At 41.5% G+C, this 16,689-nt stretch overlaps 1 protein-coding gene across 1 annotated transcript in view; it reads right to left on the bottom strand.

The window, feature by feature from the left end:
* The window catches only part of SRBD1 (S1 RNA binding domain 1), an 823,313-nt gene that overhangs the window by 423,616 nt on the left and 383,008 nt on the right, over positions 1-16,689 (bottom strand). Inside the window, exon 16 of the mRNA XM_053712257.1 lies at positions 2,469-2,560. Coding sequence (XP_053568232.1) covers positions 2,469-2,560 — 92 coding nt within the window. The remainder of the gene's footprint in view (positions 1-2,468; positions 2,561-16,689) is intronic.

The raw sequence follows: 16,689 nt of genomic DNA, 5'->3' as shown, positions 1-16,689 counted from the left end.
TTTTCAGACTCCTAACCAAGTCCCACAGTGCCAGATGTATATGTGCCTTTACAGACTCCTGCAGGCTGTTATCTGTCTTTTTATTTGCAGGGTAGGGGGTGGGGGCAGTGTCTGCTCTTCTTGTTTACCCAGCCACTTTCAGTAGGTTTCCCAGACTACATCATCAACAGTGCTAAACTGGGAGCTTCTAAGTATGTTTTTAAAGGTTTTATACTGTATGTTTAGATCAGTATCTGTGCATATTCTTCTTTATAGTAACTGTATTAAATGCAGTTATATGAAAACTGGCATCTACTGTCCCTTTAATAACAATTACAAGAAAAGCGTTAACGCTCCCGCTCAAGCGCTAACTGCGCTAAAAGTAAGCTTTTTGTGCACATTGGGTAGCACCTGTATTACAAGTTGAAAGTAAACTGTGTTTTGCTCATGCTCTAATCCCCCAAGAGTAAAAAGCCATACTTACAATATCGTGCGCACAATAACAAATTCCTCCATATTAGTTAGCAGAGCAAAAAATGTGGGGAAAAACACCCCCACTTGCGGGCAAAACCCGATCTCATATTCTCAAGTGCGCTAACCCGACATGAAAAATATGAATATTTCACATTCCAATGTTCTTCACATAGAAGAATATGTTCTAGTTATTCATAAATATCTTATGGTATTATGGTGCACTATAAATACCTATAGATAGATAGATAGATAGATAGATAGATAGATAGATAGATAGATAGATAGATAGATATTTAAAAATACTTAGAACATATTCCCATGTGTGAAGAACATTGGAATCTGAATATTTACAGTACAAACACTTTATTAAATACTAGTCCTAAAGCCTGTGTACACGGGCCATTTTTTGTAGTACAACGGTCCCACTCTTGCTCTCTCCCCCTCTCTTTTGCTCTCTCTCCCCCTCTTTTGCTCTCTCTCCCCCCTCTTTTGCTCTCACTCCCCCCTTTTTTGCTCTTTTCCCCTCCCCTCTTTTGCTCTCTCTCTCCCCTCTCTTTTACTCTCTCTCCCCCCTCTTTTGCGCTCTCTCCCCCCTCTTTTGCGCTCTCTCCCCCCTCTTTTGCGCTCTCTCCCCCCTCTTTTGCTCTCTCTCCCCCCTCTTTTGCTCTCTCTCCCCCTCTTTAGCTCTCTCTCGGCCACGCACCCCTCACGCCTGGCCACGCACCCCTCACGGACGCTCCCGTCGGCCACACACCCCTCACGGGCGCTCCCGTCTGGCCACGCCCCCAACACACACGCTCCCGCCCGGCCATGCCCCAAAAAAGGCCTGTCCGGCCACGCCCCCCACCATGGCCACATCGGCCCACTATCTCTGCTGCTCAAGTCCAGGTATGTTTGTCCTTGCACAGTCTCTACTGCAGTCATCTGACAAACATACCTGGCCTTTTATTATATGGGATGTTTTTACATGTTTTCATCTACTTAACTGCAATGGGCTCCAATGCACTTATATATATATATATGTGAGACTCTTCTACCACAAATTCTCTTCCCCATAAACAACACTTTCAGCGCTGCAATAGGTCTGTCAGACATGTGCAATATTCTCTATTGCAGTGCTTTCCAAACTGTGTGTCATGACACATTAGTGTGTCGCCAGCAGTGTGTAGGTGTGTCCCTGCTTCAGCACAAATTTTTTGAATTTATATATTATTTTTTTTTAAATGTTTTTGGTTTTTGCCTTTTCGTCTGCCTGCTAAGGCATATCATACGGTTGACACATGATTGATACCTAGTGGGTCACAGATCATCTTAACCTATTGGCGCAGCTCAGCGGGAACTGAAACTATTCCCATTGGTGGCTTTGATGGCACATTGGCTCCTGACTGTACGTGTAGTCTCCTCAATTGGCTTGTGACTGTATGTGTAGTCAGTGAGTGGGACAGCTGCTTGATGATGAAATGCGAGTGTCTTTATTTAATCCACCAAATATTCAGAAACTGTGTTCATCCCATCAACCTCATACATCCCATTAAAATAGTAAGTAGCTATTGGTGTTATTAAACTTTTTTTTATTCTGGCACATACTTACTGTTACTTGTAAATACATTTTGTTATATAATTTATGTATGCGTACGTATCTCTTAAAACAAGTTAGTTTAACCTCCTGTTTGCTAGTACAACTGAATTACTGTGTCGCGAAATAATGTAGGTCTAAAAAGTGTGTCACCAACATGAACAGTTTGGAAAGCTCTGCTCTATTGAGAAGCAGATGGGTTTTACTGGGCCCCCAAAACTCTATATTTGATTTCTAGTGCTTAGATCTCTTCATTCTGTTTACCCACCAATCCCTTTACTGCAGCCAAACAAACTGAGATCCTCCCGGCTCGCTGACATTGTCAACATTATAGCACCTATTACAGTATGTTTAACAGTGACTAAATGTCATTCTTAGCAAACATATAGCTATTTGATAGAGATTTCATTTATGTGTAAAAAAAATTAGCTGCTCGTACCTGCGCTCCGTAGGTTGGGGTCTAGGTCTGGCATCTCTTTTGCAGCTTCTGGACTCACACTGTATATGGAAGCACCTGCCTCATTGGTGATACTAAAAATAACCAGAAAACACAAAACAAATAATAAACAAACAAAAATATTAGTAATTCAACAAAGTCAGAGAATTAGAAGTTTCATTTGAAATCATTACATTATTAACGTGGTTGATGCCATATAGAGTGGAAAGAAAATAGCAGCAGCATAGTCAATATGTTCATATGGAAAACGGCACAATTTACCCAGCTGTGGGATCATTCCCTTTGATATTTATCTGGATATAAGCTACTAACATTCAGTAATATTTCAGCCCAGTTACATATATCAAACACACCTATCAACAGGATGTGAAAATGGCAATATCATATTCACTGTAAATAAAGTATTAGGTGTAACTGCCCTATTTCTTATCACTCTCTATATTAACTGTGGAGCAGGAATCTCAAATGTAGCGTACATCCATTGCTGTACAGGGGAGTCACAGCTGAGTACTCTTTCTTTGCCTACACAATTAACAGTCCTTATGTTTGAAGACAGTCATTAATTGCTGTACTTTTAGTTTAAAAAGTGTGTGTAACTTTGCGCCGTGTGTTGTTTAACCCTTAAAGGGACATCAAATCCAATTTTTTTCTTCCATGATTCAGATAGAACATACAATTTTAAACAACTTCTATTATCATTTTTTTTTCTTGTTACTCTTTGTTGAAAAGCAGGAAGGTAAGTTTGGGAGTGTGCAGGTGCCTGCAGTACTATATAGAAAAACAGATTGCGAGGCAGCAGATGTAAAAAGTTAAAAAACAGAATTTATGCTTACCTGATAAATTACTTTCTCTTGCGGTGTATCCAGTCCACGGCTTCATCCTTTACTTGTGGGATATTCTCATTCCCTACAGGAAGTGGCAAAGAGAGCACAAAGCAGAGATGTCCATATAGCTCCCCCTCTAGCTCCACCCTCCAGTCATTCGACCAAAGGTTAGGAAGAAAAAGGAGAAACCATAGAGTGCAGTGGTGACTGTAGTTTAAACAAAAATTTTTATACCTGACTTAAATGCCAGGGCGGGCCGTGGACTGGATACACCGCAAGAGAAAGTAATTTATCAGGTAAGCATAAATTCTGTTTTCTTTTGCAAGGTGCATCCAGTCCACGGCTTCATCCTTTACTTGTGGGATACCAATACCAAAGCTTTAGGACACGGATGAAGGGAGGGAACAAGACAGGTACCTTAAACAGAAGGCACCACTGCTTGCAAAACCTTTCTCCCAAAAATAGCCTCTGAAGAAGCAAAAGTATCGAATTTGTAAAACTTGGCAAAAGTATGCAGTGAAGACCAAGTCGCTGCCTTACAAATCTGTTCAACAGAAGCCTCATTTTTGAAAGCCCATGTGGAAGCCACTGCTCTGGTAGAATGAGCAGTAATTCTTTCAGGAGGCTGCTGGCCAGGAGTCTCATAGGCCAAACGGATGATGCTTTTCAGCCAAAAGGAAAGAGAGGTAGCAGTCGCTTTCTGACCTCTCCTCTTACCAGATTAGATAACAAACAAGGAAGATGTTTGTCTGAAATCCTTAGTTGCTTGTAAATAGAACTTTAAAGCACAAACTACATCAAGATTGTGTAACAGACGTTCCTTCTTCGACAAAGGATTAGGACACAGAGAAGGAACAACTATTTCCTGGTTAATATTCTTGTTAGAAACAACTTTAGGAAGAAAACCAGGCTTGGTACGCAAAACTACCTTATCTGCGTGGAACACCAGGTAAGGTGAGTCACACGGTAAGGCAGATAATTCTGAAACTCTTCGAGCAGAAGAGATAGCTACTAAAAACAAAACTTTTCAAGATAACAACTTAATATCTATGGAATGTAAAGGTTCAAACGGAACCCCTTGAAGAACTGAAAGAACTAGATTTAGACTCCATGGTGGAGCCACAGGTTTATAGACAGGCTTGATTCTGACTAAAGCCTGAGCAAACGCTTGAACGTCTGGTACCTCTGCCAGACGCTTGTGTAAAAGGATAGACAGAGCTGATATTTGTCCTTTTAAGGAACTAGCTGACAAACCTTTCTCCAATCCTTCTTGGAGAAAGGACAATATCCTGGGAATCCTAATCTTACTCCATGAGTAACCCTTGGATTCACACCAACAAAGATATTTCCGCCATATCTTATGGTAGATTTTTCTGGTGACAGGCTTTCTAGCCTGAATCAGAGTATCTATAACTGACTCAGAGAACCCACGCTTTGATAGAATTAAGCGTTCAATCTCCAAGCAGTCAGACGTAGAGAAACTAGATTTGGATGCTTGAACGGACCCTGTATTAGAAGATCCTGCCTCATTGGCAGTGTCCATGGTGGGACAGATGACATGTCCACTAGGTCTGCATACCTAGTCCTGCGTGGCCACGCAGGCGCTATCAGAATCACCGAAGCCTTCTCCTGCTTGATTCTGGCGACCAGACATGGGAGGAGAGGAAACAGTGGAAAAACATAAGCCAGATTGAATGACCAAGGCGGTGCTAGAGCATCTATCAATTCCGCCTTGGGGTCCCGGGACCTGGACCCGTAGAGAGGAAGTTTGGCGTTCTGACGGGACGCCATCAGATCCAATTCTGGAGTGCCCCATAGCCGAGTCAACTGGGCAAATACCTCCAGGTGGAGTTCCCACTCCCCCGGGTGAAAAGTCTGACGACTTAGAAAATCCACCTCCCAGTTGTCTACTCCTGGGATGTGAATTGCTGAGAGATGGCAGGAGTGATCCTCCGCCCACCTGATTATTTTGGTTACTTCCGTCATCGCTAGGGAACTCTTTGTTCCCCCCTGATGATTGACGTAAGCTACAGTCGTGATGTTGTCCGACTGAAATCTGATGAATTTGGCCGCAGCTAGTTGAGGCCATGCCTGAAGAGCGTTGAATATCGCCCTCAGTTCCAGAATGTTTATCGGGAGAAGCGTTTCTTCCCGAGACCATAAGCCCTGAGCTTTCAGGGAGTCCCAGACCGCACCCCAGCCTAACAGACTGGCGTCGGTCGTTACAATGACCCACTCTGGTCTGCGGAAACATATTCCCTGAGACAGGTGGTCCTGAGACAACCACCAGAGAAGAGAATCTCTGGTCTCCTGGTCCAACTGAATTTGAGGAGACAAATCTGCATAATCCCCATTCCACTGTTTGAGCATGCATAGTTGCAGTGGTCTGAAGTGTATCCGAGCAAAAGGGACTATGTCCATTGCCGCTACCATTAATCCGATTGCCTCCATGCACTGAGCTACAGATGGCCGAGGAATGGAATGAAGAACTCGGCAAGTAGTTAAAAGTTTCAACTTTCTGACCTCCGTCAGAAATATTTTCATTTCTACCGAATCTATTAGTGTTCCTAGGAAGGGAAACCTTGTGAGTGGGGACAGAGAACTCTTTTTGACGTTTACCTTCCACCCGTGAGACCTCAGAAAGGCCAATACAATCTCGGTGTGAGCCTTGGCTCTGTGAAAGGACGGCGCCTGAATTAAGATGTCGTCCAAATAAGGCGCCACTGCTCTGCCCCGCGGTCTTAGAACCGCCAGAAGGGACCCTAGCACCTTTGTGAAAATTCTGGGAGCAGTGGCTAAACCGAAAGGAAGAGCCACAAACTGGTAATGCTTCTCTAGGAAAGCAAACCTGAGGAACTGATGATGATCTTTGTGGATAGGGATATGCAGGTACGCATCCTTTAGATCCACGGTAGTCATATATTGACCTTCCTGGATCATTGGTAAGATTGTCCGAATGGTCTCCATCTTGAATGATGGGACTCTGAGGAATCTGTTTAGAATTTTTAGATCCAGGATTGGTCTGAAAGTTCCTTCTTTTTTGGGAACCACAAACAGGTTTGAGTAAAAACCCCGACCTTGTTCTGCAATTGGAACTGGGTATATCACTCCCATCGTATGTAGATCTTCTACACAGCGTAAGAACGCCTCTTTCTTTGTCTGTAGACAGACGAGAAATGTGGAACCTTCCCCTTGGAGGGGAGTCCTTGAATTCTAGAAGATATCCCTGGGAAACAATCTCTAATGCCCAGGATATCGTGAACATCTCTTGCCCAGGCCTGAGCGAAGAGAGAGAGTCTGCCCCCCACTAGATCCGGTCCCGGATCGGGGGCTACCCCTTCATGCTGTCTTGGTAGCAGCTGCAGGCTTTTTGGCCTGTTTACCCTTGTTCCAGCCCTGGTAAGGCTTCCAGGTTGCCTTGGGCTGTGAAGCGTTACCCTCTTGCTTTGCAGCTGTAGAGGCTGAAGCCGGACCGCTCCTGAAGTTACGAAAGGAACGAAAATTAGCTTTGTTTCTAGCCTTCTGTTAAGAAAAAACAAAGGAAGAGGCGCCAATGGTGCAGATCAATGGTGTTTCTTAAAGGAGGGCGATATTAGATGAACACAGGGTACTCACATCTGTAAAAGGCAATCTATTATGCCAGTAGGAGCAGGCTGGATTTTATCAGCAATCCAGCTAGCTGATCGTAAGGGCAGCTCTCTAACGACATCCAATAGGAGACAATCTGTAGAAAAAAGCAGTAGATAGAGGCGCCAATGGTGCAGATCAATGGTGATTCAGTAGCACTTATAACCAATGATATGCAGGGTACTCACATGTGTAAAAGGCAATCACTTATGCCTATAGGGACAGGTTGCATTTTAACAGCAATCCAGCTGGATCAGATGGATTGTGCCTTTTACACATGTGAGTACCCTGCATATCATTGGTTATAAGTGCTACTGAATCACCATTGATCTGAACCATTGGCGCCTCTATCTACTGCTTGTTTCTAGACTTAAAGGGCTTGTCCTGAGAGAGCATGGCCCTTTCCCCAGGTGATTTCTGAAATAATCTCTTTCAATTCTGGCCCGAAAAGGGTCTTTCCCTTGAAAGGGATATTTAATCATTTGGATTTTGACGACACATCGGCCGACCATGACTTGAGCCAAAGCGATCTGCGCGCCCTAATGGCGAAACCTGATTTTTTTGCCGCTAACTTAGCTAATTGCAAGGCGGCGTCTGTGATAAAAGAATTAGCCACCTTTAGAGCCTTAATTCTATCCATAATTTCGTCATATGAGGTCTCCGTCTGGAGCGACTCCTCCAGCGCCTCAAACCAGAAAGCCGCTGCAGTAGTTACAGGAATAATGCAGGCAATAGGTTGGAGAAGGAAACCTTGTTAAACAAAAATTTTCTTAAGTAAACCTTCTAATTTTTTATCCATAGCATCTTTAAAAGCACAACTGTCTTCAATTGGTATGGTTGTGTGCTTAGAAAGTGAAGAAACAGCCCCCTCTACCTTAGGGACCATCTGCCACGAGTCCCGCCTGGGATCAGTTATGGGGAACATCTTCTTAAAAATATGGGGGGGAACAAAAGGGACACCTGGTCTATCCTACTCCCTAGTAACAATATCCGCAACCCTTTTAGGGATCGGAAACGCATCAGTGTATACAGGGACCTCTAGGTACTTGTCCATTTTACACAATTTCTCTGGGACCACCATAGGGTCACAATCATCCAGAGTGGCTAATACCTCCCTGAGAAATACGCGGAGGTGTTCCAGTTTAAATTTAAATGCTAATGAATCTGACTCCTTTCCTGAGTCGGAAATTTCTCCCTCAGACATCAAATCCCTCACCCCCACTTGTGTTGTGAGGGTACATCAGATAAGGCTACCAAAGCTTCAGACTGCTCATAATCTGTTCTTAAAACAGAGCTATCGCGCTTTGCAGGAAAAACTGGCAGTTTGGATAGAAAGGCCGCAAGGGAATTATCCATGACTGTCGCTAGTTGTTGCAATGTAATAGGGGCAGACGCACTAGAGGTACTAGGCATCGCTTGAGCGGGCATAACTGGTTGTGACACATGGGGAGAGGTAGGCGGACTATCCTCACTACCTTCAGCCTGAGAATCATCTAGGGCCACACTTTTAAGTGCAACAATATGATCTTTAAAGTGTATAGACATATTAGTGCAATTGGGACACATTCTGAGAGGGGGTTCCACCATGGCTTCTAAACACATTGAACAAGGATTTTCCTTAGTGTCAGACATGCTTAACAGACTAGTAGCATACACAAGCAGGCTTGGAAAACACTTTAATCAAATAAAAAACACAATTTGAAAAAACGTTACTGTGCCTTTAAGAAATAAAAAGATCACACAATTTTACAAAACAGTGAAAAATGCACCAATCCTTTTGAAATTTTCACAGTATGTACCTAAGGCTTTAATATGATTGCACGGCAAGTTTCAGAACGATTAGCCCCTTACGCCCAAACCGGAGCAGCCTAAAGCCAACAACCAGTTAATTAACTACAGCACCTTGCCACAGCTTACTGCTGTGGCCCTACCTGCCCTTAGGGATCAGTTTTTGGGAAATAAAGCTTCTTCTAGGTCCTCAATCAGCAGCTGGACCCTCCATGTGAAGCAGCATAAAACAGCCTTTCAATTCTAACTGCACATCTGAGGCGCAAAATTAGGCCCCTCCCACTCCACTCCGGAGTTGTGAGGCCTACAAACATTACTTCTAAGTGACTAAATGTATGCCATGTGGATAATAACCCCAGTAAAACACTCCAAAGTGTTTAAAAAGGTGTCTCCAACGAGTATTTCTTAAATAAATAATCGATTGCCCTGCATTAGTGTCAACCAGCCTAATTAGCCCTGTTATGTAAGCATTCAATTCTATACTAAGTCTCAAAACATAGCTTACCCTCCCCACATGGGGATCTTGTCAGTCTTCTAGCATTATCTCAGTCTTGTCTAGAAATAAATGACTGAACATACCTCATTGCAGTCAAGCCTGCAAACTGTTCCCCCCAACTGAAGTTTTCTGGTACTCCTCAGTCCAGTGTGGGCTTTAGTTACAACATGCTAAAATCATTTTCCTCTCAGCAGAATTCTTCATCACTTTTCTGCTAGAGAGTAAATAGTACAAACCGGTACCATTTAAAAATAACAAACTCTTGATTGAAGATATAAAACTACAAATCTAACACCACATTCACTTTACCCTCCCGTAGAGACCCTAGTGCTTAGAGCCGGCAAAGAGAATGACTGGGGGGTGGAGCTAGAAGGGGAGCTATATGGACAGCTCTGCTGTGTGCTCTCTTTGCCACTTCCTGTAGGGAATGAGAATATCCCACAAGTAAAGGATGAAGCGGTGGACTGGATACACCTTGCAAGAGAAATTAACTTTTATTAATTACGTTAAAATGGCATACAAACAGGGTCAAGAGGCCAGTGCAGCACCGGTCTTACGCGTTTCAGCTTGCGCCTTCCTCATAGACCATCGGAGATAAAAATAAGATCCTTTATCGTAGGGAGGCTTTTTGGATTTTTAAGACGCAGACACGCTTGCCTAAAGGATTTAATTTTCTGATCTTATCAATCATTGGGAATAATTATGTTATCCTTATTAGTCCAAGTTACTATTGTATATATATATATATATATATATTTATATAATTTATTGCAGGGGCGTATTAAGGCATAGGCCAACAAGGCCGGTGCCTAGGGCAGCAGATTTTTAAGGGGCAGCAGAATTTTGAGTCCCTAGGGCCACTCTACTGAACTCAGGGCCGGTGGCTAAATCAACCAATTACTAATGACTTAAATGGCTGGCCCGGCTATTGCTATCCTATGGGATTGTATGTGGATGCGCATGACGTGGTAACAGTGGAGGCGGAGCTCACTTGCGCAGCCTGGCCTGGACTGAGAGGGAATGCGGTATTCTTCCTGGCTCCACCACGTGATTGAGACTCACACAGACTACACAGTGCAGTGTACACTACAACGTGACCACTGTGAAACAGCATATGCCTTTCTCCCTTCAATACATCTTCATTAGGCATTAAAATACTTAAACGGATTAGTCACTAAATACTTGTTTCGATCCCCGCGCTCCTAGCTGAGCTTTCAATTTTCCAAAACCTTGTGGATTTTCTAATAAATCAAAGTAAATCTGAGATCCTAGACTTTGGGCTCCCGGCAAGTTCGGTGACACATCAAAAATAATTATCCGCTCAGATGGTGTGAGGGCGCTTTGAAGTATCTGGGAATCTATCTTCCTCGCTTCTTTGATAAGATATTCCAGGTTAACTTTCTTCCCATTAAAACCACAATATTGCGTGATCTGTCATCCTGGAAAGCAAAAAGATTATCTTGGTGGGGTCGGATTAACACCATAAAAATTAATATTTTCCCTAGACTGCTTTATATTATGGGATCTCTCCCAATCCCTATTCCCCCCAAATATCTCCCCCAGGTTTAGAATTTATTCAGTAATTTTGTATGGAATAACAAACCGCCAAGAATCAACAAAAATACCATGTTCTTATCGAAACAACATGGTGGGTTGAGCCTACCCAACCTAGAGAAGTATAGAAACTCTATCTTCCTCCAGAGAATTCTGGATTGGAGGGTGGGAACATCACAGAGAAGATGGGTTCAGCTAGAAAGACAATTGAATCCGGACATCCCGCTCCCTAGCCTATGCTGGTGCTCAGATTTTTCTGAGAAAATGAAGCGGCTCACGAATCCTATCACCAAGGAGACTGCCCTACAATGGGACTAAATCTTCACACGTAATCCATACCTCTCCTCCAATCCTGGCCCTTTGACATCTTTACTACACAACCCAGAATTTTCCCTGACATTACTAAGTAATTTGACATCCCCACCCATGACTGTAAAGGACATACCTATACATAGTATAACTGTTAATGAATCTATTTGCACGCAAGAACAGCTTATACAGAAGGGATTTGAATGGGCACACAACTGGTTCTCGTATAGACGATTACACAATTATATTTGCCCTTATAAGTATAAGAACAATATTACCCGATCTCCCACGAACCTGGAGAAACTTTACTTAATAGATACCCCAATAAAACACTCCCTTTCTATTATATATAAAATATTAATCCAGCCCCCTCCAGGGAACCTACCTTATTCCATCTAGATGTGGGATAGAGAATTAGGGAAAATAATTCTTCCTCAGACGGCGACCAATATATTTTTGAATACGAAAAAATCCTCTATCTCAGCCTCCATTCTAGAGACCAATTATAAGATTCTACATTGCTGGTATTTAACCCCTCATAGGCTTCACCGCCTGTTCGCCTCAACCAGCAATAAATGTTGGAGATGTGGTCATGTAGGTAGTGGAATGGGGCACATGTGGTGGTGGTGCTCCCAACTAAAGCACTATTGGTATGAGGTTATACATGAAGTTGAAACGATCTTGCAGATCTCAATACCTGCAAGATTAAGCTGCCATGTAGATCCCTATTCCCCCTGTTTCGTATTTTCACAAATAGCGTTAAAGTGTTAATAGCTAGTTCATGGAAGACTTAAGACTTCCCCACACTGAGTGATTGGCGCGACAAGGTCTCCGAGCTACTGGAACTTGAGGAATATTCTGCCTATAAGAAAAAAACTACAGACAACTTTATTGTTTTACAAGCTATATGGGACAACTATAAAAGGTCCTTAAACATTTCCCCTCGCTACTAGTTTAACCTATCCGGCACCTAGATAGACACCATCTGGTTATGATAGCGACATTCCATAATCGCTTACCCTCACTTTATGCATATAATTCCGAGACTGGACACCTTTTATTTTTCTCTTCATTTTCTGGTTATATTTATTTTTATTCTTAATTCATTTTGTTATATTTTAGAGTATTTTGTTGATTCTTCTTATTTCATTTATCTGTTATATTGTTATGTTATAACTTTCCTTTTCATAGCAAAAAAGGAAAAAGACATTGGAGATTGTAGACTTGTGCAAGGCTTGTAACTCATTTCATGTTTGTTAATGTGTACTGTAAATATATATATTAGTGCATTTTAATTTTGAATAGAAACATTTTATGACCATTCATGTGAAAAGCAAAGGTCCACTAAATGAGAACTGAATGTTTGTAAAGTTAAAGAAATTTACAAACATAACAATGCCATCTTGGACAAAATACAAAAGCTTAAGGAAGATGATTATTTTCTAACCTGGAATGTACTGATGAAGATGCCAGTTTCTATTAAACCTGAAAACCAAAAAAAAAAAAAAACACACCACACCCACTACCCGCCTACTCCACATCCACTACCCCACCCCCTCTTTGCATATGTTTAGCTATTGTGAAGCATCATATTGTACTTTTAAAAAGGTAAATATACCATCTATAAAAAAACATAAGTATACCTCAATATACTAATATTCCGATATAAATGCATTTATGTCCATCATAAAAGTTCATATTTGGAGGGCAGAAACAAAATGATTAATTAATTTATTTTATGGTGATGGGTAAAGGTAATTTATTTTATTACTCCTGGGATTCAACTCCTGGTAACTAGGAGGCGGCAAAGATTAACAAAAATCCAAGAGTATGTAATACCTCCCAACTCTCTGGTATGCCAGTCTCACATCTAGCCAGGCAAGTAGAGGTAGAAAAAAAGCAGGAAAAATGAGGTGCAAACAAGAAATGACGCTATGAAAAATGTAATCACATACTCATGGGAACTAATATCCAAACTGTGGAGTCCACAAATAATTTGGGCAGGACAAACATTTCTGAAAAAAGCAGGCACCTAATTTCCAGACACTGCTGCCTGGAGGACTTCCTACCAAAGCCGCTTCAGAAGAAGCAAAAACATCAAAGTGGAAAAATTTTGTAAAAGTAAGTAAGGATAGTCATAAAGTTCCACACCTCCAAATATCCCCTATACAGCGCTCAAGTAGTCATTAAAACAGGGAGTCCAGGAGCCATCAATTTACTTACATACAATAACATAGACTGTATGTGGCAACTCTTAGGATAAAACAGTACCTTGTACTCCGAATGTTACCGTCCCGCACTACTTGCTTTAGGCATTCACCTGCGGTCTCGATCCGAATCTTTCAGCTTCAGGCTTCCCCTAGATCAACGTCATCACCGGTAAGTGAAAACAGCAACGCCTCTCTCTGTAATCAGCAGCTGCTATTAGCGTTGCCCCGCTTATAGACCTTCCGTGGGTCTGTCAACAGTATCCAAATCCAAGGAAAAAAGAATAGTCTATGAGTAAGGCAGTAGCTGAAACATGTTAGGCCGCTGCTGCTCTGGCTCTCCATGTTTTTAATGGACATTTCTGATGTGAATTTTTGATCCTTTTGTACAGGCAATAAACGTTAAGTTTTATACTCTTAGCCTGTTGCCCCGACTCGCAATTCTTTTTTTCTTGGATAAGGATAATCATGTTGCTTCCATGCAAATTTGTTAAATAGAAGCATAAGAAATGGAAACTGATCTAGTCAAATGGGCTGAAATGTGTTTTTGGTGCTGACTTTCCTGCGTCCACATAAGCCTTGCGAATCAAGAGTTTTAGCCAAGAAACTAAAGTTATAGCTGTGGCCTTCTGGCCTTTGTGTGGACTTCAGGAATGAATAGGGAGTAAGAGAAACAAGCTAGCAAAAAATACACTTTAATGTAGTAAATGAGTCATCAAAGGTTCTATATTTAGTGTAGTGGGGACTGTTCCACCATGCACCATAATAAATAATAAATTGACAGACAGAATATTACGAAAAAAATATATATGATTATATATATATATATATATATATATATATATATATATATATATATATATATATATATATATGACAAATTACAGTATACACAGTCAAGGACTTAAAAGAAATGCAAATGTTAACAAAGACCATTTATTACATATACACACATCAAGTTTATTAAATTTAAACAGGCTCTTGAACCTTAAGAAATCTTACCCCCTCCTCACAGAAAAACAGAGATCTTGAGAAGAAATACTACACAAACCTTTACTCCTGGCCACTAAGAAGATTCCCAAAACTCCAAGAGCAATTAAAAATCGCCAAACTCAATTGTAAAATAGTCTGACGTTGTCAGGATGCCAGGAATCAAACTGACGCGAGAAGTGCAAAAATAATCACACCTTTATTAATACAATTCTTTTTTTCTTGGATAAGGATAATCCTGTTGCTTCCATGCAAATTTGTTAAATAGAAGCATAAGAAATGGAAACTGATCTAGTCAAATGGGCTGAAATGTGTTTTTGGTGCTGACTTTCCTGCGTCCACATAAGCCTTGCGAATCAAGAGTTTTAGCCAAGAAGCTAAAGTTATAGCTGTGGCCTTCTGGCCTTTGTGTGGACCTCAGAAATGAATAGGGAGTAAGAGAAACAAGCTAGCAAAAAATACACTTTAATGTAGTAAATGAGTCATCAAAGGTTCTATATTTAGTGTAGTGGGGACTGTTCCACCATGCACCATAATAAATAATAAATTGTCAGACAGAATATTACGAAAAAAATATATGATTTTATATATATATATATGACAAATTACAGTATACACAGTCAAGGACTTAAAAGAAATGCAAATGTTAACAAAGACCATTTATTACATATACACACATCAAGTTTATTAAATTTAAACAGGCTCTTGAACCTTAAGAAATCTTACCCCCTCCTCACAGAAAAACAGAGATCTTGAGAAGAAATACTACACAAACCTTTACTCCTGGCCACTAAGAAAATTCCCAAAACTCCAAGAGCAATTAAAAATCGCCAAACTCAATTGTAAAATAGTCTGACGTTGTCAGGATGCCAGGAATCAAACTGACGCGAGAAGTGCAAAAATAATCACACCTTTATTAATAGCAAAAAATAATAAAAAAAAGTCCACAAGTCAAATAACAAGCCAGGAATCAAAACCAGAGCTAGTAGTCAGACGAGCCGAGTCAGGAGCCAAAGTGAATAGTCAGACGAGCCGGAATCAGGAACAAGGAGAAAAGCAGAGTCAGGAACAAGCCAGGGATCAGGAACCAGGAGGGACGTCAGACAGCCAGGTAATACACAGGAGCTCTCACAAACAGGTCTGAGACAACGCAAGGGCAAAGCATACTGAACAGAGGCCCTTTAAATAATAAGTGATGACATCACAATTCTGAGACTGCAACCTGTCTCACATGGATGATGTACACCAGTCTGGCCATAAAAGGAAGTGCAGGAAATGAGCAGCATCACACAGTATACACCAGAGTCAGCAAGAGAGGTGAGTAAAATGGCTGCCAGCAGCACATGGCAAACAAAGCAGGGAAAAAACCCTGACAGACGTACAGCCAAGCAGGAAAAAAAAAAGATAGGTAGGAAAGAACAAGCAAAAAGCAGCAGGAAGAAATGAGGTGTAAACCTGAACTACCGCCAGAAAAATTAGTAAAAAAATAAATAAAAAAAATGGGCAGGTCTCATGGACTCTCATCACCATGAAAGAAATAAATTTATTAGGGAAGTGTAAAACATAATTTATGCTTACCTGATAAATTCCTTTCTTCTGTAGTGTGATCAGTCCACGGGTCATCATTACTTCTGGGATATTACTCCTCCCCAACAGGAAGTGCAAGAGGATTCACCCAGCAGAGCTGCATATAGCTCCTCCCCTCTACGTCACTCCCAGTCATTCGACCAAGGACCAACGAGAAAGGAAAAGCCAAGGGTGAAGTGGTGACTGGAGTATAAATCAATAAATATTTACCTGCCTTAAAAACAGGGCGGGCCGTGGACTGATCACACTACAGAAGAAAGGAATTTATCAGGTAAGCATAAATTATGTTTTCTTCTGTTAAGTGTGATCAGTCCACGGGTCATCATTACTTCTGGGATACCAATACCAAAGCAAAAGTACACGGATGACGGGAGGGATAGGCAGGCTCTTTATACAGAAGGAACCACTGCCTGAAGAACCTTTCTCCCAAAAATAGCCTCCGATGAAGCAAAAGTGTCAAATTTGTAAAATTTGGAAAAAGTATGAAGCGAAGACCAAGTTGCAGCCTTGCAAATCTGTTCAACCGAGGCCTCATTCTTGAAGGCCCAAGTGGAAGCCACAGCTCTAGTAGAATGAGCTGTAATTCTTTCAGGAGGCTGCTGTCCAGCAGTCTCATAAGCTAAACGAATTATGCTACGAAGCCAAAAAGAAAGAGAGGTAGCGGAAGCTTTTTGACCTCTCCTCTGCCCAGAGTAAATGACAAACAGAGAAGACGTTTGTCGAAATTCCTTAGTTGCCTGTAAGTAAAATTTTAGAGCACGGACTACATCCAGGTTGTGCAGTAGACGTTCCTTCTTTGAAGAAGGATTTGGGCATAAGGA

Source organism: Bombina bombina, chromosome 4 (genome assembly GCF_027579735.1).
Source record: "Bombina bombina isolate aBomBom1 chromosome 4, aBomBom1.pri, whole genome shotgun sequence".
In the NCBI taxonomy this organism is placed as follows: domain Eukaryota; kingdom Metazoa; phylum Chordata; class Amphibia; order Anura; family Bombinatoridae; genus Bombina; species Bombina bombina.
The sequence above is the reverse complement of the archived record's forward strand: the minus strand, read 5'-3'. Positions and strand labels throughout refer to the sequence as shown.